The sequence below is a fragment of the Budorcas taxicolor genome, chromosome 17 (assembly GCF_023091745.1).
Source record: "Budorcas taxicolor isolate Tak-1 chromosome 17, Takin1.1, whole genome shotgun sequence".
In the NCBI taxonomy this organism is placed as follows: domain Eukaryota; kingdom Metazoa; phylum Chordata; class Mammalia; order Artiodactyla; family Bovidae; genus Budorcas; species Budorcas taxicolor.
Genome location: NC_068926.1, coordinates 60,744,150 through 60,771,953, shown reverse-complemented (window position 1 = coordinate 60,771,953; position 27,804 = coordinate 60,744,150). Strand labels below are relative to the sequence as shown.

Sequence of the window (27,804 nt, the reverse complement as noted above, 5' to 3'; positions counted from 1 at the left end):
AGAATGAGGTGAGGACTTCCCCGGTAGTCCCGTGGTTAAGAATCTGCCTGCCGATGCAGGGGACGTGGGTTCGATCCCAGATCGGGAAAGATTCCAGATACTGCCTCGGGGCAACTAAGCCCATGAACCCCAACTACTGGGCCCACAGGCCCTAGAGCCCATGCTCTGCGACAAGAGAAACCACCGCAATGAGAAGCCCAAGCACTGCAATCAACAGGAGCCCCCATCTGCCCCAACTAGAGAAAGCCCGTGCACAGCAACCAACGCCTAGCACATCCAAACCGTAATTAATTTTACATGAAGAGGGAGGCGAAGGGGTGGGTGCACACTGGCACCCGTGAGGGGAGCCAAGGCATGACTGCCACGGATGGCGCCACATGCTGAGGCTGAAGTTAACGACGGAGAACAAACCTTCCAGCGCCACCAAGCTCTACCACGTGCTGGGGCTCAGGACACAAGGACAAGGACGGCCCAGCCCCTACTTTTCACAAGGGGAGATAGAGAAGCACAGAAACCCTTTTTCCCGCTTTCATTCACTCCTTGGAGTGAATTCATCGAGCCACCCTATGCCTGGGGCCCCACGGGGTGCTTGGCACCCAGCAGCAAGTGAGATGGCGCTCTACACACTCGTGGCTCACGCTCCAGCAGCGACGGACGTTAAGCAAGTGAAACAAACGAATAGGCAGGGTAAATACAAACCGTGACGAACACCACAGAAGAAAAGGATGGCGTGACAGGAGGGGAGCACCAGGACAGATGCAGGACACGGCCACGTGGCAGCAGCCACCACGCTCAGCGGTCCCACCAGGGCAGGGAGAGGCCTCCACTGGGTCTGTTCCCAGGACCCTCACTCCTGGCAAATCTGTGCCCTAAAGGAGGACGTTTTTGGCCAAAACACAAGAGTCACGTCCAAGTTTAATAACTTAACTGAAAATCAAAGTTGACGATAATGTGAGGCTGATGGCTGATTAAGAAGAAATCATGACTACATAAAGAAAATTTGTTTTGAAGAGAGCATAAGCAGGTTGGAAGAGAAGGCTAATCCAATCTGTAGACAAAAATAACTCACAGATGGGGGCTAGTGAGGGACTTCTGAAAGATCTGTATCCATCGTTGGTAACCCCAATGGGGAGGGGTGCTTTCAGAGCCCTAGAAAGCAGAGACCGAGGAATTTTCCTTCCTAGTGGAAACGAGGCTTCTTGTCCAGGGGTTCCCAATGCCTTGTAGCGACTGGGCCAGTTCTGAAGGAGGTTTTACCAATCCAAGATGAACTGGGAAATGCAGACAGCTTAGGGAGGTTTGTGAACAGAGAGGTCTATTCAATCAAAGGGCTGTTCTTTCATCTGAGAATTTTGTTTCCCAGTGCTCACTTCTCCAACTCCTATAACACCCCTTCTTTTATTAGGGGTAGATGGGGGATGCAGTTCTTTAATCCTATTTGAATAAACTGGCAACCTGATGGTAAGATGAGAGTAAGGAGGAGGGATATTACCAATGAGATCTTTTTTAAAAAAATTGTTTCTTGTTTTTATTTATCTATTTTTGGCCAAACCATGTAGCACGTGGGATCTTAGTTCCCTGACCAGGGATAGAATCTGTGCCATGCCCCTACAGTGGAAGCCTGGAGTCTGAACCATTGGATCGCCAGGGAGGTCCCTGGGCAAGATCTTACTGTCTGGTTAAGGGGCTGCCAGGTCCCCTCTAAAGATCTCAGATTCTAGGATGGAAACATGGGCCTCTGACCAAGTGGTTCTCAATCGAGGGCTGCACTGTCCCCTAGAGGACACCTGGCATGCAGGGGACATTACAATTACAGGGGACACTCCTGACATTCAGGGAGCAGGGTCAGCAAGATGTCTTACAATTCAATTTGCACAACAGGGCGGACAAGGAAGAGCTGTGCTGCTGAGCGCCAGCAGCGGCCCCTCCCCACCCAAGCGTGAAGCGGGTGGGGTCTCAGGTCCTTCCCCTTTCCTGCCTTTGCAGTCACTGGACACCAGAGGGCGCCATACCATCCCAAGGACCCAGAGACTGAGTATCTCTTCCAACAGCCAGGCTCACCTATCCTGGCAGATGTATGAACTAGAAGGCTGTTTTCTCTTGCTCTGTTCTGAATCACTTCTAACAGATTCTGCTGCTGTTGGTGATAAGTCGCTTCAGTCGTGTCCAAATCTGTGCGACCCCATAGATGGCGGCCCACCAGGCTCCCCTGTCCCTGGGATTCTCCAGGCAAGAACACTGGAGTGGGTTGCCATTTCCTTCTCCAATTCATGAAAGTGAAAACTGAAAGTGATGTTGCTCAGTCGTGTCTGACTCTTAGCAACCCCATGGACTGCAGCCTACCAGGCTCTTCCGTCCATGGGATTTTCCAGGCAAGAGTACTACAGTGGGGTGCCATGGGTTCTAGCTGCCTTTTTTCCCCTTTCACAACCTTTACTTGACAAATCAAAAAAAGTCAGCCTACCTAACCATACCCATCATTTTTACGTTCTGTTTTTTAAAGACAGTTTCCGTGCCTATAAAATCCAAGAGTCAGGCACCCACCAGTCTCAGGATGAGAAAAGCTTTCAACCAAATACCCGATACACAGTTTGGTGCTGCCCCCAGCCCTCCATCCTTCCCCTGCCTGCTGCCTCAGGACACCCGGATCTCAGACCCAGCTCTCACCTGTCTCTGGCTCCATCCTGTCCGTTCCCACTGGTTCCACTGGTGCGTCCTGGGGTTGTTCTTTCTGGGGGGTTGGGCTGGAGAAGACGCCCATTGGAGCCCACTCCAAATAAAGGGGGACGTGGCGGAACTGCAGAGAAGCAGGGAGAGGGATTCAGTCCACAACAGAGACCAAGAGCCTGAGGCTCAGAGTACGGGTGACCCTCTCCCCCCAACCCCAGGGAGTGGAGTCAGGAGGAGGGGCACAGCCTAGAGCCCTATGTGCCGCCTGAGCCCTGAGAACAGGGGGCCGTTGCTGCACCTTGGGGTTCAAGGGATAGGTCAGCATCTGCTGTCACTGGACACATCTGTGTCCCCTCAACCTTCTCTAACAGGGTGTGAATGGGAAGCGGAATTGGGGGCAGAACCATGGATACAGGGCAGCCCCCTGGAGGAAGTACGGCAGGCCGGGGGACAGCCGGCGTTCTCTCCTTCCACAGACACACTCACAGAGTGCTTGTGCACACATGTATGTGCAGAGGGTTTTTCTTTTTAAAGGATAAACAAGAAAAGCACTGAAGTGCTTGATAGACAGTAGCTACTTGCAGTGGGTTGAATGGTGGCCCTCCCAATGGTAAGTCCATGTCCTAACTCCCAGAACCTCTGAATGTGGAAAAATGTTTGCCAAGTAAATGATTCTGAGATAAGGTCACTCTGGATTATTTGGGAGGGCCCTAAATCCAATGACAAGAGTTCGTGTAAGAGAAAAGCAGAGTGAAGATCTCAGTTGAAGAAAAGGAGAAAGCTGTGTGGACAGAGGCAAAGACTGGAGGGATGCAGCCACAATCCAAGGGATGCCTGGAGCCACCAAACGCGGGAAGTGGCCAGGAAAGATCCATGCTCTCACCTCCAAGAGCCTTCAGAGGGAGCACGGCCCTCGGCCCCTGAACAGCTTGATTTCAGAGTTCAGACCCCCAAAATTGTGAGAGAAGACATTTCTGGTCCTTTAAGCCACCAGATTAGTGTTATCATGGCAACCACAGAAAGGAATACACTAATACACATATTTTTTCCGTAATAACCAAAGGGCTTCCCAGGCAGCACTAGTGGTAAAGAACCTGCTTGCCAACGCAGCAGACATGAGACCTGGGTTCGATCCTTGGGCTGGGAAGATCCCCTGGAGGAGGGCATGGTAACCCACTCCAGTATTCCTGCCTGGAGAATCCTATGGACACAGGAGCCTGGCGGGCTGCAGTCCATGGGGTCACAAAGAGTTGGACACAACTGCAGTGACTTAGCGTACACCAAAAACCAGGAGGTAGCCTGTCTTTCGGCTTTCAACTAATCGTAGGTACAAGCCAACCAAGCACCACGGATGATGGTTCAAGTTCACGGGGCACTAGAAAGCTGAGGGACCCAGGGTCGGCAGGGAACCAAGGCAGGCTTCCTGGGGGATGTTTGGAGCCTGCCTTTCACATTTTCATCCAAAGGTGCTGCCAGGGGCACAGTATGACAGAGACGGGTGGTCCCCAGCACATGCCAGGTCTAAGGTCTATGCCAGGTCTAAGGTCTATGCCAAGATAGCCCATCCATCAGCTCCCTCTGTCCTCTTCTGGAAGCGGGGCTCGGGTGGCCCTACCTTGGAGTAGGCCAGGTGTCGGAAGGCCTTGCGGGCCTCCAGTGGCTCCAGGAACTCCACGATGGCTGTGATGCCACCCTCCGGCAGGAGCACGCGGCCCAGGCTGCCAAAGCGGCTGAAGGTCTCCTGCAGCTCAGCCGCCAGGGTGCCCGCGGGAAGGTTCTTCACCAGGATCACGGTCTTGCTTCGTTCGGCGGCAGCCTGCAGGGAGGGGACAGCTCAGGTGGGATAATGGAAGGGAATCACTGGACCCCCAATGGCAGCAAGTGATGGGTGGATAAAGCCACACCAGGCGCCCATGTGAGACCTTGGGTACCAGGCCCTTAGGAAGCTGGCCCAGGAGACCCTGCCCTCTCTGGAGGGGGATGAGGGGCAGGGATGAAGGTGAGGGCTCCAGGGTTGTACCCCGCTCCCACCCTGGGTCAAATTCCAGCCCCTCCACTTCTGAGGCGAGGCAGATTCTGACACTGCCTAACCACAGCCCTCGCTGGACCTTCCGGAACACTCCAGCCAGGGCCGGGACCTGAATCCCTGCCCTCAGGGCCTCTGCCAGGAACTGCAGACCGCCTGTCACCCCACGAGTGAGGAGTTAACACCAGGTGAGAGCGGCCCACAGTCCTCTGGAGTTGGTGCATCCCCAGTCCCTTGGGTGGGACAACTCTGACATGAGTTGGGTGGGTGTCCCCCCGGGAAAGCCTCAGCCTGCTGCCCCAGCAGCACAGCCTGTACTGGGCTCATCTGCCCCCTCGCCCCTTCTTCCCTGTGAGTTCTGTCCAATGACTACCTGCGCTTGAATCTGTCTCTGAACTGGCTTTTGGAAGAATCCAAACCAAGATACCAGGTGTCCAACCTTGAGACATGCACTCGGCTATGGCTCAGCCAATCACCTTTCACAGGGACACGGCACCCATTTCTTGGATCATTCTGGGAAAGGAGTCTATCAAGTTGACATAAGCAAACTGATTCAGGATGAGTCGGCTAACGTTAGCAATTATTTTCTTAAAAATGAATGACAGATGGAGTATAAGAGCTGAAAAACTTAACAGGAAGAATTCCAGGCATGGAGTCTATCTGGGTACAAGTCTTACCTCAGCCACTGGTCTAATTTGAAACCTCTGATCAAGTGTTTTTCCTCTAGGCCTATATTCTTTTCTTTTATACTGGAGTATACTCGGTTAAGAATCTGCCAATGTAGGAGATGCGGGTTCGATCCCTGGGTCTAGAAGATCCCCTGGAGAAGGAAATGGCAACCCACTCCAGGATTCTCTCCTGGAGAATCCCATGGACACAGGAGCCTGGGGGGCCACTAAGAGTCAGACATGACTGTACAGCTAAACAGCAACACAGCTGACTTACAGCGCTGTGCTAGTTTTCAGGTTATAGTGAAGTGATTCACTTGCACATATATTCGTTCTTTTTCAGTCTTTTCCCATATAGGCAATTACAGAACATTGAGTTGAGTCTCCTGTGCTCTTCAGTAGGTCCTTCTTTTTTAAAAAAAAAAAAAAAAAATTGTGTTTATTTTCTGGCCATGTGGCTTGTGGGATCTTAGTTTCCAGACCAGGTATCAAACCCATGTGCCCTGCAGTGCAAGTATGGAGCCCTAACCACTGGACCACCAGGTAAGTCCCCAGTAGGTACTTTTTGGCATTTTTTCGGCCACACCACTTGGGATCTTAGTTCCCCAGCCAGGGATCAAAAACCCCTCCTGTTGCAGTGGACATGTAGTCTTAACCACTCTGGACCACCAGGGAAGTCCTACAGTAGAAGGTCCTTGCTGATTATCTTATCAATCCCAAAACCTCATTTATCCCTCCCCACATTTCCCCCCGGTAACTGTATAAGCTCTTCTTTGAAGTTTGTGAATTTGTTTCTGTTTTGTAAGTTAATTCACATAATTTTTTAAAGATTCCACATGTAGGTGGTATCGTATTTGTCTTTCTCTGAATTGTTTCACTTAGTATGATAATCCCTAGGTCCCTTCATGTTGATCTAAATGGCATGACTTCATCCTTTTTCGTGGCTGAGTAATATTCCATTGTAGATATGGACATCTTCTTTATCCATTTATCTGCTGATGGACATTTCGGCTGCTTCCATGTCCTGGCTGTTGCAAATAGTGCTTCACTGAATGTTAACGTGAATCTTCTCAAATTATGGAAGGCAAAAGGAGAGGGTGGCAGCAGAGGATGAGATGTTAGATAGCATCAACTCAATGGACATGAATCTGAGCAAACTCCAGGAGATAGTGGAGGACAGAAGCAGCTGGCGTGCTGCAGTCCGTGGAGTCACAGTGTTGGACACAACTTAGTGACTGAACAGCAGCAGCCGGATATATGCCCAGGAGTTGGGCTGCTGGATCATATGGTTGCTCAAGTTTTAGTTTCTAAAAGAACCGCCACGCTGTTCTTCACAGCGGCTGTGCCAATTTGTATTCCCACCAGTGGCGCAGGAGCGCTCCCTTTTCTCCACAGCCTCTTCAGCATTTATTGTTTGGAGACTTTTTTTGATGACGGCCATTCTGACTAGTGTCAAGTGATACCTGATTGTAGTTTTGATTCGCATTTACCTAATAACTAGCAATGCTGAGTATCTTTTCACGTGCCTTTGGCCATCTGTATGTCTCATTTGAAGAAATGTCAACTGAGATTTTGTGCCCACTTTCTGATTGGGCTGATATTGATATTTGATTTTTGATATTGCGCTGCATGAGCTATTTATTTTGAAGATTAATCCCGTTGATCACATCAATTGCAAATATTTCCCCCCATTCTGTGGCTTGTCTTTTTGTTTTGATCATGGTTTCCTCTTCTGTGCAAAAGCTCTTGTGTAATTAGATCTAATTTGTTTATTTTCATAGCTCTAGGAAGTAGATCCAAAAAGATACCGCTATGATTTATGTCAAAAAGAGTTCTGCTTATGTTTCCTTCTAAGGGCCTCAGTTGGCGCATCTCCAAATTGGGCTAATGGCAACACCCACCTTTTAGCTATAGGCCTCCCGCGGTTGCTGTGAGGGTTGAGTGAAGTGAAGGGGATAGAAGCCATCGGCAGCGGGGGAAAAGCTGGGCACCATTGGGTGTTTAAGTGTAACTCAGGTCACAGGGTGCACTGTTACGAGGCATGGACTCTCGGGCCTGCATTCAAATCCAGCTCCACCATAACCCAAGACGAGTCAATCTGTGATTGTGGGCCCTTCTGTACAATGGAAGCACAATGGTGCTGTCTCTCTGGGGTTGTAATGAGTGTGAAAGAATAAAGCACATAAACGTGAAAGAGTGCTTTGGGAAGCTCTAGTTAAGACACTAGCACACTTTCTGAATTCATCCATCCACTCACTGACGAAATGCCCCTGCCCATCACTCCCATTTTCTATGTGCCCACTTACCATCCAGCCATTTAATTATCCTTCTACTAGCTACCTGTCCTTCCACCTGAACCATTCTTTTACGGTGAAACTCTAAGGTTTGGCGAAGAGAGGAAACTGCAGATTGAGGGTGTTAAGCCCTGAGACTGAGTCCAGGCTCCCACGACAGACCCCGTCTGGCCTTTTGGTCCTCCCATCTCTGCCCCGGAGCTCAGGTTCCTAGGCTGTAAATGCAGTGTGTGCGCGTGAGGAGCGTGCAGGGGGTGGTGATGGTTCAGGTGTTTCAACAGGCCCGCGAAGACTTCACTGTCCAGATACCTAAGAACCTCTACCTAGAGGGGAAGAAGCACGTGGAGGACCCTCCCCCCACGTGGCTCAAGAAAGGTCTCAGCCTCCAAACACACCACAGGTGCTCTTAGTAAGGTGCTAGCGGGGCAGGGGAGAGACAGGATGAAGGATGCTTAGGGCTCCCCCTTGAACCTGTGTAAGGGCCTCCCTGATAGCTCAGTTGGTAAAGAATCCGCCATGTGATGCAGGAGACCCTGGTTTGATTCCTGGGTCAGGAAGATCAGCTGGAGAAGGGATAGGCTACCCACTTCAGTATTCTTGGGCTTCCCCTGTGGCTCAGCTGGTAAAGAGTCCGCCTGCAATGCAGGAGACCTGGGTTCGATCCCTGGGATGGTAAGATTCCGTGGAGAAGGGAAAGGTTACTATCCACTCCAGGATTCTGGCCTAAAGAATTCCTTGGACTGTACAGTCCAAAGGGTCACAAAGAGTTACAACTGAGCGACTTTCACACACACCCCCAACCTGTGTGCAGCAACTCTTGCCTATCAGCCCCCAAGAGACATCATCCAGCTCCGACAGGCCAGGAGTCTGAGCCAATGACCTTTCTTACTTTAATTGACAGTTGCAAAGTCAACGTCTTTGACAGACCCGACCCTCCAACTCTTTCCCACGTCCCTTGATGTTGAGACCCCCACCCCCGAGGGCACCCACCTGGCTAAAGGAGTCCAGACAGACCCCATTGTCGAGGAGGAAACACCGCACTTCCTGGACGAGCTGGGTCTCCCCCAGGGCCACGCGCACAGCCACGCTGCCTTTGGTCTCCTGCGAGAGGGAAAGGGAAGATGCCCTGTTGGCTGTCGGGCAGGTGACAGACCAGCTGTCACACCTCCTAACAGTCCGAGGAGGAGGCATGGATAAAGCAAGACCCTATGGATGCTCCCCGAGGATGCCCACTCTGACTTGATGGTTCTGGGTTCCACATCTGTCGGGGTGAATCAAGGACCCCACGTTCACCCCTCCACTCGTACGTAAGGGTCTCATGTCAAGCTCATTCCCGCCTCGGGGCTTCTATACAGACTCAGCTCCACCCTCTGTTCAATTTATGCTAGAATGTCTCACCCCTGAGCGGCCTGCTCATTCTCACTCTGTCTCCCTACTTGGCTGAAGCTTTCTTCAAGTTATCACGCCAATGCACAGTGCCTTGGTTAATGATCGCATCTCTTCCTCTGCTGGAAGGTTCAAGAAGAGCTAGACTGTTTCCCTTTATGGCCCTGCTGCCTTCCTGCCCAGAACCACTCCCCAAGAGCAGGTCCAGAGCACCCCCTCCCCTGCCCAGAGCAGGGGACATAACAGAGGGGGCACCCACTCACGTGGTCGAACACTTGACTCTTGGTGGCGCTGTACTTCTGGGCGATAGCATCGGCCACGGCGTTGGGGCCCATGAACAGCGTGTTCCAGTTGTGAGAACTGAGGCAGGACAGAGAGGTCAGAGGGACAGTGAATGGGGGAAGCTCTTTTCAGATGCAAAGCCTGTGAAAAAGGAGCTCCTGGGCCTGCCTCCCTAAGTCCCCAAAGCCTCCTCCTGCTCTGTCTTACCTGGTGTGGATCAAAACCCCAAGACCCGCAGACAACAGAGCCACGATGATATTAACACCCCCTCAGGTCCGTCAAGCACTCACTCCGCACCAGGGACCAAGTGCTCTGCTTACACTAACTCACTTGATCCTTACAACACCATGAAAGTGAGGCACCACTGATTCTCATTCTGATCTTACAGATGGGGAAACTGAGGCGCAACAAGGTTACGGATGAGGGGCTAAGGTCACCACGAGGAGCCGGGAGCCCAGGGGGCAAGGAGAGGAGGGACGAGGGCAGGGAAGTCCGGGTCGGAGGAGGGTAGAGACCTGGAGCTGTTGGCTTTGTCCTTGGACTCCTTCTTCTTTTTGTAGGACGATGATCCCGGGGCATCGGCATCCTCACTGGCCTCCTTCTTGACAGTGGATGGTAACACGTGGAGCATCCTGCCCTGCAGAGGGGACGAGAAGGAGGAGGTGAGGACAGGCAGGGGGCTAGTGTTTCTACATCCTGCCCGGGGGACGCAGGCCTCTCCACGCAGGGGCTGCACCGGCACTGAGACTTCTGTCTTAAGATGGGCGCCTCAGGCAGAACACCCATGAGGTTAGCACAGGGGTCTGACACCACCTCAAAGAGCATGCTGAGCCGTTTGTAAGTAACACCTGTGGGCTCTCCACCCCACCCTGTCCCTGCGAGCATGTGCGCTCCATGTGGGCAAGGATCAGGTCCGGCCTGTATCCACAGGGGATCAACAGATCGTGAACGAGTGAATGAATGACAGGAAAGGGAGGTGCGTGTGCCAAGCACGTTACTTGGAAAGAGAAGCTTCTTACATTCTATACTATGGCCATTTCAATGCCTGGTTCAAAACTCTTTCCTTCCTTACTCCTCCTAAAAGTGGTATTTCTCAAGCTGGACAGCATGTTCATTTAATCCACAAACACTTTTTAAAGGCCTACTATGCGCCAGGCACTCCTCTAGGCACTAAATCAGGGACCAGAACTGAGCAGACCCTGCCCTCGGTGGGGACCCTCCCAGCAGCTCGGATCAGGAGGCGGCTTCACGGGCATCGGGTGTGCGTCCCTAGAAGCTGGGTTGCACGTCTGTGCCTGCACATGTGCACACACTCAAGGCCTCCTCCCACCACCTGGGCCCATCAGTCGCCCACCAGCCCAGGGGCTCACCTGGAACACCTGCCCGTCCACCTCCGCATAGGCCTTCACGGCGTGCTCCGGGAACATGAAGGTGACGAAGGCAAAGCCCTTGGGCTTCTTGGTCAGGCTGTCGATGGGGTAATGTAGCTCCGACAGAGGACCTGAGGGCAGGAAGGGCGTCAGTGTCCCGTGGGCCGGGGCCAGGTGTGAGCTCCGTGCAGGAAAATTCTGGGCACTAGTCAGGGGAGGGGTTTTAACCAGTGAGAGCGTGGAGCTGAGGCGGCTGCTGGACCCAAGAAAGACAGTGGCAAGGGGCTGCCGCAAGACCCCCACCTGTCAGGTCAGGGTGTCCTTCGTGCGTCTATCCTGAGAGCAAGGTGCCTGGCCGGGCTGAGCCCTGCCTCCACCACCCACTCCCTGTGTGGCCACAGGCCAGCCACCAGCCTTTACGGGCCTCAGTCTTCTCATCTGTAAAATGGTGTCATGAGTCCTCAGCTCAGAGGGCATCAGGGAGGGTTAAATGCACTAATACGTGTCATATACTAAACAGGGTTGGCTGATCACACAGGGTCTCAAAAGTGTCTGCTTGGACATTACAATGCTCATATTAACATACACCCTCTCCACTGTGAACACCAGGGTATGGCTACATCCTCCTTCCCAGGAAGACAGACGAGTCTACTGATCACCCTCTCTTCTGCACCGGCACTCCCTTGTAAACCAGAGCCCTGGCCTGTGTGGGAGGATCTGGCAAGCAGGACACAGGCTGGGACGTGACACCCAATTTGCCAGATGGTTAAATCCGACTCAGGGTTCCCTTCTCCTTAGGACAGGGCTTCAACCAAGCTCAGATCCTTCTCAATGCACAGCTGATCTCCAAACAGAAGTGGAGATCCCCCTCCAGGGTATCTTAAAAGCATCTCAACCTGGCCCCTACCCACCGTTTTGTACCCCTGCTTTTTTTCCTTCTCTTCAACAACCATGACCTTACAAACAAGCACAGCCCTGTGTGCCAAGCTGAACTACGGGCCTTCAAGTCCCTGTCCGGCAAAATAACGCTAGCAGCACAACGGGGAAAAGAGCCCTCGCTGGCAAACCTATCTGGATGCTCGGTCTGAGAGCAGGACTATTTAGACAGCAGAATTCAGACTGGAGAGAGTGGGCTTCTGAGACCAAAGTCAGGGTTTGCACACCAGGGATATCTCAGAAAACCATACCCAACTCCGTTAATTCTGAGTTTTAATGAGTGAGAGCTAAGGGAGTCTGGGTTCAGACCACGAAAGGTGGCTGTGATGCTATCTAGGACTTCAAGCTCCACTACCTACAACCTGTCTGTCTGATAGCAGCTCAGAGATGGTGAAGCCCATTTTATGGATGAGAAAACTGAGACCAGCGAGGGAAGTCGTCAGGCCAAAGTTAAGCCTAGGCAGACAGGGACTCAGGCCACTTGCCCTGGGCCTGTGTGGCAAGCCAGAGGCTACCCCCCTACCGTATCTGGAGAAGAGCTTCTCCAGGTCCTCCTCGGAGCTGGTGTAGGGCAGGTTTCGCACAAACAGCCTCCCGGAGTCGGCCAGGTCCTCCTCCTCTTCGTGCTCCCCGAGCGTCCGGCCTTGCCAGGGTTTGGCACCATTCTTCAGGGGTGCCTTGGCCACAGGGACATTCCTTTCCCTGAACACCTCGATGTAGCGTCCACCTGGGCGAGGAAAGGCTGTCAGGGCCTGGCTGGGGGGAGGCCCGGAACCTCCCAGCTTCCAGACTCATCACTGCTGTTGCCTTCCAGAGGCCACGGCGAAGGCGGCTCAGGATGGCACCGCATGCCAGGCTCTGCTCACCAGGGCAGCGCCCCAGTTGAAGCCAGGCCTGAATGTCACTCGGCCTGTGAGCTCGGCTTCAGCCCTGGGGGAGCTGGCCTGGGTCACGGGGCTGCATCTTCCCGACTCCAGGGCCCGGTCCCTGGCACTGCCCAGGGAATCATCTCGGGTGACAGCCCCACCCTGCCGCTCAGCCGTGTCCCTGCATCACTCTGAGTGCCTGATTACAGTGCAACCACCACCTTCCCTCTACACGCACATAGTAGGTACTCAATAAATCCTACCACCTGGCCTGCGAACAAGACTCCTTAGGTTACTCCCTTCTCTAAGAGAACTCATGTCCTCACAAGGGGTTGGTGGCTGGATCTGAGTCACCTGTCCACTCCAGGGAGGGGTCAGAGATCACATCCTTGTAGAGAGTCCAGAGACCTCCCACGTCTGGACCTCGCACTTGCTGTTCCCAGTACCGGAATGGCCCCACCCTACAAAGCCAGAGCTGGCTCCCTCAATTCCTCCAGCTTTTGCTCCAATGTCACCAGCTCAACGTGGTCCAAGCAGACACGATCCTGTTTAAATCCTCCAATCCCAACCCTTGCCTGCATCTGTCCACAGCACAGCCCCTCTGGTTACTGCCTCTCTCTCCCCTCTCGATGTCCTCTACAGGAAACTCAGCCTGATCTCTGCCCCAGGAGGCAGGGGCTTTATCCTCAGTGCCCTGGGCAGTGCCCGGCAGCGCACAGCAGACCCCTGACATGACCTTACAGAATAACTGAAAGAACGCCTGCCACCATGCGGGCATCCTTACCCATGTACTCCCTGTTGCATTTCAGAGCCTTCCTCACTTCCTCTTCACTGCTGAAATCCACAAAGACATACCCTGCAAAAGGACCACGACAAAGGTAAGGTCCGGAGGCTGCAGACACTCGTGGGAGCCACGGAGGAAGACTCACGCTGTGCTAGGTGTTTGGGGGAGGCAGCAGGAAGTGGCGGCGGGAAACCTACAGTTTTTGCCAAATCTCAGATTCTTCCTTCCACTCCCCTCGCCCCAAGGCAAATTTCCCTTTGCAGGAAGCATTCTGACCCTGCGGCTGGCTTTCTGGAATGAAAATGCTGGACCACAGGCGTCACAAACATAGGCGATCTTGGCCTCCCTCCCAGCCTCACCCCGCGCTGACCAGTGCCTGCTCCTTGGCTTTCTCTGGACAAGTGTCTGTGGTGGCAGGGCTGTGCCCAGCTTGGCACCAGAGGGGCCACCTGCACAGTGACTGCCTGTGGCTCTGACTGGCACAGACAAAGAGGTGCCTTTCCAAGGGGTTTTTCCGAGAACGAAAGGCCTCGACCTCATGGGGCCTCAACCCCGACAGCCACAGAGAGGCATCCCCTCCCCACTTTTCTAGAAGCGTGCTAAGACAGAGGTCTCCAACCTTTTGGGCACCAGGGACTGGTTTCGTGGAAGACAATTTTTCCACAGACTGGGAGAGGGGATGGTTTCAGGATGATTCAAGCGCATTGCGTTTATTGTGCACTTTATTTCTAATATTATTATATTGTGATAACGCGGTAATTTGAGCGATGGGAGTGGCTGTGAATAGAAATGAAGCTTCCCCTGCTGGCCAGCTGCTCACCTCCTGCTGTGCAGTTCCTAACAGGCCATGGACGTGTACCGATCCGTGGTCCTGGGTCGGGGAACCTGAGTTAAGTGATGTCCCCACGGACACATGGCTAGCAGGTGGCAGGGCCATAATTTGCACCAAAGGCCAGGGTTCTGGTCTGTATCACAAGACCCTCCCCTTGGGGACTGCAAAAGCCCCCATCCCAGCCCACCTGCCTCCTCGGGCCCTGCCCTGGACCCTCCCCTCACCAGCCAGGGGGCCATCCTGAATCTGATCGTGGCCTCTTCCTGCTTTCAGTCCCCAGGGGTCCCCAGCCCCTGGGCTGAAGGCCACAGTCATTACTGAGCCCCCAGGCCTGGGGGCTGGGCCCTGCTTCCACAGCTGCACACCTCATACCCGTGGCAGGGGACAGGAGGCAGACTGTCCTGGCACTGTCACATTCACTGAGACGGGGACCACAAAGAAGAAAAACAGTGACTATCCTCAAAGCATCTCCACAGCTCAACTGTCCCAACCTTCCGGTCCAGGCACCTGCCTCTCCAGCCCCCCCGGAAACAGCCCCCGCCTCACCTGTTTTGTTCCCATGAGCATTTCTCACTATTCGAATGGCCACGGGTTTCAGAGGTGCCAAGAATTCCATGACACTTTTCTGTGAGGAGAAGAAAGAGTTTTCGTTCCCCATTTCGATACAGATTTGGTCTGCATTTCTTTAATTACCAGTGAACTCAAGCATCTTTCTGGGCCATTTGAACTCTTTCTCTTAGAAGATACCCTTGCTTCTTTCTACTTTTCTGTCGGGTCATCCATAGCTCCCGATTTCTACTTAACTGTTTGTAAGTTAAAAAAACAAGTTCTGTCTGTTGTTTGTGTTATAAATGCCGGCTGTTTGCCTTTTGACTTAATGATACAAAGTTGCCTTAGAGAAGTTGTAAATGTTATCTAGCCAATTAATCCATCTTTTTCTTATGACTACTGAGTTCTGCAAATTACTCAGAAAGATGAGATGTCATTTTGACCTGTTGCACTGATAAAGAGGGATGCCCAGGGTTCACAGGCATTCTCAGACTCTGTTGAAGAGAGCATAAACTGGCCAAGCTTCCAGAGAGTGACTGACTTTCTGTATCCAAGCCTAATAATGTACGTGCAGGTGCTTGTATAAAATATTTATACAAGCCAGGGCTGGCAAATAGCCCACAGGTCAAATACTGCCCACAGCCTACAACCTAAGAATGGCTTTTACACTTTCAAAGGATTTTAAGGAAAAAAAAAAAAGCACAACAGAGATCATATGCCGACAAAAACCTAAAATGTGCACCAACTGATCTTGATAGAAAACAGCCTGCTGACCTCTGATCTCAAGAAATGTGCTGACTGCATCATTATTCAAAACAGCAGAAGGCTGGAAACAACACCCATGTCTCAGTTTAGGGGGTTGGCTATAAGAGACATATGAGATGTGGGGTTCGATCCCTGGGTCCACAAGATCCCCTGGGGGAGGGCATGGCAACACAACCCAGTATTCTTGTCTGGAGCATCCCCATGGACAGAGGAGCCTGGCAGGCTACAGTCCATGGGGCTGCAAAGAGTCGGACACGACTGAGTGACCTAGCAGCAGCAGCAGTGAGTCTAACACAGTGTATCCGGAGCAGAGAGCAGCACGCAGGGGACTTCGCTGGTGGCCCAGTGGTTAAGAATTGGCCTTGCAATGCAGGGGGCTGGGTTCAATCCCTCGTCAGGGAACTAAGATCCCACTTGCCCCAGAGCAACTAAGCCCACATGCCCCAACTACTGAGCCTTCGGGCTGCAACCAAGGCGTGACGCAGCCAAGACAAGCATGCAACGTGAAAAATGGTGCTGCAGCCGAATATTAATTTTCAGAAATATTTATGACATAATATGATGGCGGGGGTAAGTTTCAAAATAGCTCCTGCTGTAGGACTGCATTTTAAAAAGAAAAGACATGGGTCAGTGTCTGCGTACAAAGAAAAAAAAAAATCTCTAAGAAGATACACCCAGAATTTATTAGTGCTTGTCAGCGAATGGGATATAGATGTGGGGCTTGGAGGAGCCTGCTCCAATTTGCCTGGGAGGGTCCGTCTTTCCGCCTATAGTAACCAGACCTGTAGGCCATTAGTTCCGCATCCTAGTATCCTCTCTATTTACCACTCCCCTCTCTCAAAGCAGTTGGGTTGGCAATTTCTACAGTCATCCCAGCAATAGGTCATTTTTGCTTTTTGGTTTAGCTACACTAACAACATTTCCTAGTACTTTCATAAGGAGGGAAACTTACAAAGTGTTCTCTCTTATGTAGATTCAGAGCCAGCCAACTATAGGGTGCAGGCCAAATGCGGCCCGCTGCCTGTTTTTGTAAATAAAGTTTTATTGGCACACAGCCACGCCTACTGGATTACCTGTCATGTAGGGGTGCCTCTGCTACAACAACAGGGTTGAATAGTGGTGACAGACCAGACTGATCACAAAGCCTTAGGTATTTACTAGCTGGTCCCTTTTTAAAAGCTTCTAGCAGAGGTAAGTTTGCCCACCTCTAATACAGATGACCAGTGAGGGAGCGCAGTCTTTCTCTGTCTCGGTATAGCCGTCTCTGTTTTCTGAGCCTGACAATGCCCGAGATTCTATGTCCAGCCTTTTAGGCCCCCAGCTCCTTCCAGCTCAAGTCCTCAACCGACCCCGAAGCCCTAGTGCAACAGAGGCTCCAGGCACCCTTAGCTTTGTCTCCCCTCTCCCCAGGGTCTCCCTGCCTCACCCAGTTCGTGGCACGCACCTCTGTGACGTTGAATGGGGCTCCCCGCAATTTCACAGTGTGGGGGGTGGTGGGTTCCTTCTGGCTGGCTGGTTTCTCGGTCTGAGTGAGTTTCTCGGTCTGAGTGATGGCAGAGAGCAGAAATGATCACACTGAGCTCCCAGGTGTGGCTGCAGGAGGAGCCGACCTGGGCATCCCAGTGAGCGTGCTGAAACCCCTGCCGCTAGGCAAACAGGCAATGCCCGAAGCACTGTGCCTGCCAGGGATGCAGAGTCTGGCCAGGGCCTGGGGGAGGAGATGCCAAGCCTCCATGTGGCCCCAAGATGAGGGCCGGAACCACAGCCTGGCTCACGGGGGGGGGGTCTGCCTGCAGGGGCCCCAAGCCACACGGAGGGGCAAGAGACTTGGAAGGAGCCCTCAGGTGACATTTGCCACCATGGATTCAGGGCTTACTCTATGCCAGACACCATACAAAGCACTGTGCAGACACAGCCGTCCTCCTGAATCTGTAAAACAATCTTAACAGAGGTTACAGGTTCGGGATGTCTTCTGTAATTTTAGAATTGAAACAGCTCTGAAAAAAACCTAATTTGGGGGTTAATTCCTTTGGTAATAAAACTTGCCCTGACTTGGACTCATTTGCTGGTGAAATCTGCTCTGAGCTGTCCCGGCACAATTTAAGGTTTACAATTATCCCAAGTAGATGAGCGATCAGGTCTAACATCACTGCAGAAAGAGTCATGTGCTTTTGTGGGGTGCTGACCTACATGAGTTACGGGATACCTCCCTGAAGCCTGCAACTTCTGAGTTCCAGTGCACACTCAGGCACGGGGGTTGACCTTCATCTAAGATGAGGCTCAGCGAGCCCTGGGAATCAGACACAGGGACCAGGGCTCGCTGAGCCTCATCTCAGATGAAGGTCAGAGGCCAGAGGAGAAGCACTTCACCTCGGGACCCATGGCTGCTCCAGGTCAGAGCTTGGAGTTGAACGCACAGTTCCCTGACTTAGCCACACTTGACTATCTCTTTTGAATATGTATTTTTAGGAAAAGAGGACAGGAGGTAGCAATTATGAGGGGCAGAGATGGAAAGGAAGGAGAAGAGAAAGGAGAAAGAGAGGGAAGGAGAAGAGGGAATGAAGACATAAAGGATGTGGGACGCTGTCCTGAGCAAAGAGAAGCCTCATGTGGGAGACGAGGTGGCCATCCTGGAAGGCAGCGCCCACATTTTAATCTAGATTCCAGAGCCTGGCAGACCTGGATCTGGGTCCTGACTCCCACCACTACCCAGCCATGACTGTGGGCAAGTCACTTCCTTTCTCTGGGCCTCGGTTTCCTCACCTGTAAAATGGGACAAGAAACCCCATTCCCCCACAACTACCATGAGATTCAGTGACAAAACAACATGCCTGGCATTGAACCTCACATGTAGTCAACGCTCAATTAATTTCATCTAGTCTTGCCAATCGTGGGCTCACCCCTGCCTACCTTCCTACTGAATACTAAATATAGTATATTCAAGACACTTTTTCAGCTTGTTTACATCCCCCCCCCCAACTCTGGAAGGGCAGGCAGCCTCTCTCTTAGCAAAAGGAACCAAATTCAGAGAGGGAGTGTGGTTGCTTGGGGTCACACAGCAAGCAAGCAGCTGGGCTGAGAGCTAAAGGCAGGTCTCCAGGCTGCTGAACTATCCTTCCTTAGTATTAAACTCCCCACAAAGGGGCTGCAGGGAAGGTAGGCGAGGTCCAGGTCTCCCTCCCCAGGCTCCTCACAGACCCACACACACCTTGGCTGGGGCCGCCTCCCTGTCCTGCTGGGCGGGGGCAGCAAAGGAACCCTCTTCCTCTGACTCACTCCCCTCTTCACAGTTCACAGCTTCATCTTCACTCTCTTCTGAGGATGGTGACTCAGCCGCCACCACCTTGGACTTCAGGTAATCCATGTCAGACAGCTCCTTCTGCACGGCTGCCTTGGGTTCCTTGGGTTTGAGGCCATCCTCCTCCTCTGGAAAGATGGAAAGGCTGGGAATTGGTGATGGCTGTGGGCAAACTAGAGGGCTGGGGTGGCAGACAGCGTGGTGGTGTGACACATTAGGTGCCAAGCTCACAGTGACCAGGAGCCTCTGCCAAGCCCCCTGGTACCAGCAAGCCCTCGGATAAATAACTGAAATGACGGCATTCTGAGTTTCCATGCTCCACATGGAGAATTTCAGGGCTCTCTCACCAGCCTCTCTCACTGGCCAAGTGTGAGGCTGCACGACTCTGAGACCCTAGAGAGGATTTTTACTCCTTGAGCCAGACCCGCCGGTGGCTCCCAGGCCTAACAAGGAGCTCGGGTTTTACCCCAGTTGCTCTTTCAGGGGAAATCCAAACTCCTCATGGGGTCGGGTGAGCTCACTGGCTTCTCCGCCAGCCCCCTCTGCTGCAGCCGCCCTGAGCACGTCGACACCCCCTGGCTCCTGCTCTTCCCACTCCTCCGCCACGCCTTTCCCTCTGCCTGGAACCCCTCCTCACCATCCACCCCCCGAGTCCCCCCAACTCCCACTGAGTCCTTTGGATCCCAGCTTTGCACAGAGACTTTACCAGTCATAAAATTCACCTTAAATTCACTCCCTTGCCTTTCAACCGAAGTTGATTCCCACCTCTCGATCACCACACTCACCATGCTGAGCCCCTCATGGCTACACCGTGAGCCCCTTCTAAGGACAGAGGTTCATCCTCACTGCCTCTGTTCAAGCGCCACCCTTCTCCAGGGCCTCGCCCACCCCCCCACCTTGCTGCTTTCTCTCTGGGGCACTCATGCTCACACCATGTACTGAATACTGAAGAAAGGATCAGTCTGATTCCTTTACTGTTTCTTTCCCCACCAGGACGACAGCTCCACGGGAGCAGACCCTCTTGTCTTCTGCTCACTGCTACACCCACTGCCTGGTGCACAGTAGGTGCTCAATCAATTCTTAAGTGAGCAATCCGCTGACTGAATAAGGGACCAGGATCGATCAAGTCCGATGTACCCATGGTTGGGATAATCAACCCTCTATGGGGCAGCATCTGACCTGCTATCTCCCAAGGCCAGCCTGGAGGGGTCCCAGGTCACTCGTGCACAGGTGCGGGCAGGTGCAGGGTGCCCACTATAGCGGGGGGCACACCCTCACCTTCCGAGTTCTCCCCATCTTCCTCCTCCTCGCTCTCCTGCCCTGAGTCGGAGTCAAAGTTCAGGTAATCGTTGGCTGGCTTGCTCTTCCCTTTCGAGGGCTCAGCGTCCAGGGCATCGTTCGCCCAGGTGGCCACCTGTGTCCGCTTCTGGTGAACCGACAGGAACTCCTGGAACTCGTTATCGTCTTTCAGCTGTGGGCGCCGGAGAAGCGGGAAGAAGAGAGAACAGGCAGAGAAGGTCAGGGAAGGCTCGCCCTTGCTAACTCTTTGGAGAGTAAGCACGTTCTCTGAGGCGTGTTCCCCCAGTCTCTAGAGGACTCCTGGGGGCCAGTTGGGTTGGTCCTGGGGAGGGCAGCACTGGACAGAAAGACGAAGAAGCCACAGAGATATGGCAAGGGGAGACGGGTGGTGAGGGACGTCTCTGCTGCCCACGCTCTGCGTGGTCACCAAGACAGACCCACCTTCTCCAGTTCACCTGCGACCTTCTTCTTCTTGTCGTCCTGTAAACAGAAGGCACAGGCGTGAGGGTCACAGATGAAAGGAGATGGAACCCCACTGCCCTGGGAGGGCTGCTTTCAGGAACCATCCAAGAAAGATTCCCAGACCCCTCTACCTCCCACTTCCCTGCCTTCCCGGGGTGACCACTCTGCTGACACCCGGGATACGGCCGGGAGTGACCGTCCACGCACTTTCTTAGCTTCCGTGGAGATGGCGTCTTTGTCGTTTGGGGGTGGCTTGGACTGGCTTGATTTCTGAGCATGCTTGCTCCAGGCTCGGGGCTTTGTCGGGTCCCCAAAGGACTTGCAGAACTCCACCTGTGAGAGACAGGATGATGATGACACCTGCCACCACGCCCAGCACAGGTGGGTGTTGACCAGCAGCAGTGGATGAATAACGTAGACCAGTGCTTCTCATTTTGGGACCAGTGGCAACACCATCACCTGTGAGCTTGTGAGACACACAAATTTTTGGCTCCTCTCCCCCAACACAGGGAATCAGAGACTCTGGGGAAAACTGCTTCCACAAATGCTGCAGGGGATTAACAAGCACGAGGATCTGAGAACAGTGAGGAAGACCAAAGGCATCACGGTCTGGAAGGGGCCAGGCACTGGTCTCGCACGTGGAGAGAAAGAGCCAGGGCATCCCTGGGGACAGGCAGGTGGAGGTGAGGTCCACACCCGCTCACCGTGATCCGGGACGTGTCAATAAAACTCTTGTTGAAATGGTTCAGCGCCGTCTGGGCCTCTTCCTCGGACTTGAAGCCGATGAAGCCAAACTTGCGGAACTTGCCATCTTTGGTGAACTTGAGGCTGCAGTCTGTCAGCGTGCCGAAGGCAGTGAAGAGCCGCCGGAAACGCTCCTCCTTCATCTAGGACAGGACAGGAACGGTGAGGGAGGAGCCGGGAGGCCTCAGAGCCAAAGAGACAAAATGGGCTGGGAACCCGAGACCCCGGGATTCCTCCCCTTAGGCGGGGCAGCGGCACAGCGTGCTTTGTGGCTGGCACCTGGATCTAAACCAGCTCCAATACTTCTCTGTGTGTGGCCTTAACCAAGTCCCTTCATCAATGAGGAAGTCAAGACTCAGAATCCTCAGGGCCTGTGGGCTGCTAGGAGGTTAATGAGACCTATTGTGCCAGAAGCCCAGCATCGTAGCTGCTACAATGTAAACATCTAACAAATGCCTGCCACAGTAGATGTGTGAAATAAGGAATATGGTAAACTACACAGTGTTTCCTGATTGTGGTAGATAGAAGTAAGCATTTTTACAGCTTGTTTTCAGGACTCCTCATAAGCACAGTTCTCTGTCCCAATAGTAAGCTCTCAACTTTGTTTCCTGGCCTATTTATACCCCCGAAGACTACCTGCTGACTTCCACTATGAAAGATAAGAAACCTACATCATCCACTTCTCCCTTCCAGTCTCTGTTATTTGTTGTTTTTAATTCTTTCATCATTTACCCTAAATAGGTTACTTTAAAAATATCAATTATTGGGGGCTTCCCTGGTGGTCCAGGGGTTAAGAATCTGCCTTGAAATGCAGGGGACACGGGTTCAATCCCTGGTCTTGGAAGATCGCACATGCTGTGGAAGGACTAAGCCTGTGCACCGCAACTACTGAGCCCTTGTTCTAGAACTCGCGCTCTGCAACAAGAGATGCCACTGCAGTGAGAAGCACTTGCCCTGCAACTAGAGAAAACCCCCCACTCAGCAATGGAGACCAAGCACAGTCAAATAAATAAATAAAAATCTTAAAAAAACACACATCTATTACTGATCCATCCTTTAGCCTTAGACAGCATCTTTGGATGCCTCACTCTGATGTATAAGGATTTGAGCATGGCAACCCTTTCTTCCCCTCTCAACTACCATCTCATTTTGCTTCCAGTATGGCATATCTCTTCCTATTGCATGTCTTGTCTGATAAATGAAAGAATTAGTTACAAACAGTTGTAGTAGGAGCTGACAATTTGGAGGCTTACTGTGTGATGACATTAAGGATTCTGAAATAAGTAACTTGTCAAGAGATGCCAAGTCATAAAGATGGTTACTCTTGGAGATGGAAGACAGGACAGAACAAAAGTCTTTGCTTGGTTGGCCAGTGGCTAGGACTCTGCACTCCCAAAGCAGGGGCTCCCCGTCAGAGAACTGAATCCCATATGCCACAACTAAGAGTTCAAATGCCACAACTAAAGATCCCACAGCCAAATAAATATAAAAATTTTTAAAGACCCTTAAAAATAAAGATTTTGCTTTTCATTTTATACTGAATTTTAATAATCATATGATAAGTGATTATCCCCAACCTGCCATGGAGAAAAAAAAGATAAAGTAAAAAAGCACAAAAATGAAACAGAAATGGCTTTATGTTCTTACTCTTTCTAAGGAGTACAGATCTCTCATGCCATCCACATGGCACATTTTGTATTTGGGGAATGAGCTTACTGGCCATACCAGAGGTGGAGGGCCCTCTCCACCCAAGGAAAGGTCACTGTTAAATAAATACAGATAATTCTCTGGGGCAGAAGGCATCTAGCCATCCGACACTACACATTCAGCTGTTTTTTTCACTCATTTATTCAGCATGCTTTTATTGGATGCCTACCACAGTGCCAGGTTCTGTGGGCTCTAGGCAGAGACAAGTATGCCCTTTCCACTTACGGAATTAAGTGGTTTAAAGCCTTTCACAGTCACTCAGTTTTCTTAAAACTATTCATTCCTACTGCCCTCAAGGCGAGAACCGGGAACTGTAACAGGTACCCAGCCTATTACACCCCATTGTCCTCCCAGACAGTATCCCAAATGGAAGAAGAATATACGTGTAGTGTCTAATTCAGTCAGAAGTCAACAAAAAAAAGTGATCGAACGAGGGGGTTATGGGAACAAGGCATTCGACACAACGTGGGGACTAGCATCTTCCTAGGAAAGAGGTTTCGGGTACCAAGGGGCCAGATGTAAAACCTTTAAGAGGCACTATCCATCTCTTCCAACCGTCAAATGAATCTGCCGAGAATCCTGCGGAATCCTCCAGGAACCCTGCCCGAGAGAGAAAGCCCCTCAATCCTCCCCAGGCACCTCCCTCCCAATCTCCAACTTCTGGCTGGGTCCCAATTTCAGATTCTCAAACCCAGTCTCTGTACTCACCCCATTCGGGAGGTTCTTCACGATCAGTCGCGACATAGCGAACTCTCCCACTGTTTTTTTGATTTCAGCACGAATAGGTAGCGACTACCACCACCAACTTTCACGCTACCGCTCTGGGCGCCGCCATCTTTGACAAGCCGGAACAAGGTCACGTGCTCTAGACGTAGCCCGCCTCTACGGAAGTAGGCGTGGCCAAAGACCTACCCAAGGAAGTCACACCCTCTAAGGGGCGGGCCTGAGTGCTTGCATCCTGCGCAGGCGCAGGCTGTTTGGCCGCACCTGGATAGGACACCGTAATGGCTAAGCCGGAAGGGGGCGCTCGTTCGTAACATTGGCAGGGAATTGACTGGAGCAGTGTTTGAACTGTGCTTAAGCAGAAATCGTTTTAGCTATCTTTTCTGTTTTATTTTATTATTATTGACCTTTTAACTGGCCCTGTGAGTGGGGGCAGGATTAGGGAATCTTGCCTGTCTTTGAGACATGGGCTGAGGCTCAGACAGGCTGCCAGGTACCGTGAATCATTTACTGAGCATCACCTGTGAATGTTCAGTTCAGTTTAGTTCAGTTCAGTCGCTCAGTCGTGTCCGACTCTTTGCGATCCCATGAATCATAGCACGCCAGGCCTCCCTGTCCATCACCAACTCCCGGAGTTCGCTCAGACTCACGTCCATCGAGTCAGTGATGCCATCCAGCCATCTCATCCTCTGTCGTCCCCTTCTCCTCCTGCCCCCAATCCCTCCCAGCATCAGTCTTTTCCAAGGAGTCAACTCTTCGCATGAGGTGGCCAAAGTATTGGAGTTTCAGCTTTAGCATCATTCCTTTCAAAGAATACCCAGGACCGATCTCCTTTAGAATGGACTGGTTGGATCTCCTTGCAGTCCAGGGGACTCTCAAGAGTCTTCTCCAACATCACAGTTCAAAAGCATCAATTCTTCGGCGCTCACCTGTGAATGTTAGGTGCCAATTGGCAATGAACATCCCATTTTGCAGACAAGTAAAGCAGCTTGTTCAAAGTCATAGAGCTGTTAAATATTAAGTTATATTACAGTGCAAAGAAATAGAGGAAAACAACAGAACGGGAAAGACTAGAGATCTCTTCAAGAAAATTAGAGATACCAAGGGAACATTTCATGCAAAGGTGGGCTTGATAAAGGACAGAAATGGTATGGACCTAACAGAAGCAGAAGATATTAAGAAGAGGTGGCAAGAATACATGGAAGAACTGTACAAAAAAGATCTTCACGACCCAGATAATCATGATGATGTGATCACTAATCTAGAGCCAGACATCTTGGAATGTGAAGTCAAGTGGGCCTTAGAAAGCATCACTATGAACAAAGCTAGTGGAGGTGATGGAATTCCAGTGGAGCTGTTTCAAATCCTGAAAGATGATGCTGTGAAAGTGCTGCACTCAATATGCGAGCAAGTTTGGAAAACTCAGCAGTGGCCACAGGACTGGAAAAGGTCAGTTTTCATTCCAATTCCAAAGAAAGGCAATGCCAAAGAATGCTCAAACTACCGCACAATTGCACTCATCTCACACACTAGTAAAGTAATGCTCAAAATTCTCCAAGCCAGACTTCAGCAATACGTGAACCGTGAACTCCCTGATGTTCAAGCTGGCTTTAGAAAAGGCAGAGGAACCAGAGATCAAATTGCCAACATCCGCTGGATCATGGAAAGAGCAAGAGAGTTCCAGAAAAACATCTATTTCTGCTTTATTGACTATGCCAAAGCCTTTGACTGTGTGGATCACAATAAACTGTGGAAAATTCTGAGAGAGATGTGAGTACCAGACCACCTAACCTGCCTCTTGAGAAATCTGTATGCAGGTCAGGAAGCAACAGTTAGAACTGGACATGGAACAACAGACTGGTTCCAAATAGGAAAAGGAGTACATCAAGGCTGTATATTGTCACCCTGCTTATTTAACTTCTATGCAGAGTACATCATGAGAAACGCTGGGCTGGAAGAAACATAAGCTGGAATCAAGATTGCCGGGAGAAGTATCAATAACCTCAGATATGCAGATGACACCACCCTTATGGCAGAAAGTGAAGAGGAGCTAAAAAGCCTCTTGATGAAAGTGAAAGAGGAGAGTGAAAAAGTTGGCTTAAAGCTCAACATTCAGAAAACCAACATCATGGCATCCAGTCCCATCACTTCATGGGAAATAGATGGGGAAACAGTAGAAACAGTGTCAGACTTTATTTTTTGGGCTCCAGAATCACTGCAGATGGTGACTGCAGCCATGAAATTAAAAGACGCTTACTTCTTGGAGGAAAAGTTATGACCAACCTAGATAGTATATTGAAAAGCAGAGACATTACTTTGCCGACTAAGATCCGCCTAGTCAAGGCTATGGTTTTTCCAGTGGTCATGTATGGATGTGAGAGTTGGACTGTGAAGAAGGCTGAGCGCCGAGAATTGATGTGTTTGAACTGCGGTGTTGGAGAAGACTCTTGAGAGTCCCTTGGACTGCAGGGAGATCCAACCAGTCCATTCTGAAGGAGATCAACCCTGGGATTTTTTTGGAAGGAATGATGCTAAAGCTGAAGCTCCAGTACTTTGGCCGCCTCATGTGAAGAGTTGACTCATTGGAAAAGACTGTGATGCTGGGAGGGATTGGGGGCAGGAGGAGAAGGGACGACTGAGGATGAGATGGCTGGATGGCATCACAGACTCGATGGACGTGAGTCTGAATGAACTCCAGGAGATGGTGATGGACAGGGAGGCCTGGCATGCTGCGATTCATGGGGTCGCAAAGAGTCGGACACGACTGAGTGACTGAACTGAACGTGATAGGCGTGGACAAGGAATATTGCCTGCCAGTTCAGTAAACAGACAGCGTTTGCAGCTGCCACACCATCAACTACTGCAGCTGCCCCCAAAAGGTGCCCCCTGAGGGGAATTCAAGATGGAGAAAAACAGGATCCTGACCCTAGGTGTCCAAGATATCAAAGGAATAATTTCCATGAGCCCAGACTCTTGCATCTTTCCATACATAGAAAATTATTAAAGTTGTTAATTTAAGATGTCTGTTTTAGTGATTATCAGTAAACATTTGTAGTCAACTTTTTTCCGGTCAAAACGTCGTATGTATCCTGGCTCCTCCCTTACCTCTTTGGAACAGTGCCTCAGAGCTATCTGAGAAGCCCTAAGCTCCTCGGCTTAAGTCCTCAGTAAGTCTTCCGAATAAAACACAATTTCTACTTTGTAGCTCGTGCATTTTTTTGCCAGTGGACATAGGATCTTGGGGTGTATTGGTTTCCTACCACCTGCCACAAATTTCCAGAGACTCGGTGGCTTAAAACAACAGAAATGTATTCTCTCATGGTTTTGGAGTTCAGAAATCCAAAATCAAAGTGTCTGCAGGGCTTCGCTGCCCCCAGAGTTTCTGAGCAAGGATCCTTCCTGAGTGTCCCAGCTTCTGGTGGCTCCAGGGGAACCTTGGCTTCGTGACTGCATCACTCCATCTCTGCCTCCATCTTCATGTTTGAATCAAATCCATCTCCCTGTCTTTTGTTTTATGAGGATACCTGCTACTGGGTGTAGGGCCCATCTTTTTTCTTTTTAAAGTCATTTTTGTTAGAGTGTAGTTGCTTTGGGGGGATTCCCATGTGATGTCAATGGTTTAAAAACCCCCACCTGCCAATGCAAGAGATGTAAAGAGATGTGGGTTTGATCCCTGGGTCCAGAAGATCCCCTGGAGGAGGGCTTGACACCCCACTCCAGTACTCTTGCCTGGAGAATCCCAGGGACAGAGGAGCCTGGCAGGCTATATAGTCCATAGGACTGCAAAGAGTTGGACATGACTGAAGTGACTTAGCACACACTCATAGTTGCTTTTCAATATTGTGTTAGTTTCTACTGTATAGCAAAGTGAGGGGCTTCTCGGATGGCATAGTTAAACAATCCTCCTGCAGTGCAGAAGATACAGGTTCGATCCCTGGGTTGGAGGGCATGTCAACCCACTCCAGTATTCTTGCTTGGAGAATCCCATGGACAGAGGAGCCTGGTGGGCTACAGGCCATGGGGTCACACAGAGTGGGAGATGGCTGAGCACTCACGCACAGCAAAGTGAATCAGCTATATGTATACACATATCCCCTCTTTTTTGGATATTCTTCTTACTGAGGTTACCACAGAGCATTTAGA

The 27,804-nt window shown here is 51.3% G+C and overlaps 1 protein-coding gene across 1 annotated transcript in view; it reads right to left on the bottom strand.

Moving 5' to 3' along the window:
* The window catches only part of RBM19 (RNA binding motif protein 19), a 121,631-nt gene extending 97,846 nt beyond the window's left edge, over positions 1–23,785 (bottom strand). Inside the window, exons 1-16 of the mRNA XM_052654402.1 lie at positions 23,647–23,785; positions 21,192–21,374; positions 20,695–20,820; positions 20,467–20,505; positions 20,005–20,197; positions 18,637–18,854; positions 16,873–16,971; positions 14,661–14,739; positions 13,283–13,354; positions 12,156–12,359; positions 10,697–10,827; positions 9,842–9,963; positions 9,308–9,404; positions 8,649–8,759; positions 4,286–4,486; positions 2,668–2,797 (exon numbers count right to left, since the gene is read on the bottom strand). Coding sequence (XP_052510362.1) covers positions 2,668–2,797; positions 4,286–4,486; positions 8,649–8,759; positions 9,308–9,404; positions 9,842–9,963; positions 10,697–10,827; positions 12,156–12,359; positions 13,283–13,354; positions 14,661–14,739; positions 16,873–16,971; positions 18,637–18,854; positions 20,005–20,197; positions 20,467–20,505; positions 20,695–20,820; positions 21,192–21,374; positions 23,647–23,682 — 2,041 coding nt within the window. The 5' untranslated portion in view covers positions 23,683–23,785. The remainder of the gene's footprint in view (positions 1–2,667; positions 2,798–4,285; positions 4,487–8,648; positions 8,760–9,307; positions 9,405–9,841; positions 9,964–10,696; positions 10,828–12,155; positions 12,360–13,282; positions 13,355–14,660; positions 14,740–16,872; positions 16,972–18,636; positions 18,855–20,004; positions 20,198–20,466; positions 20,506–20,694; positions 20,821–21,191; positions 21,375–23,646) is intronic.
* Between the last annotated feature and the right edge of the window lie 4,019 nt (positions 23,786–27,804).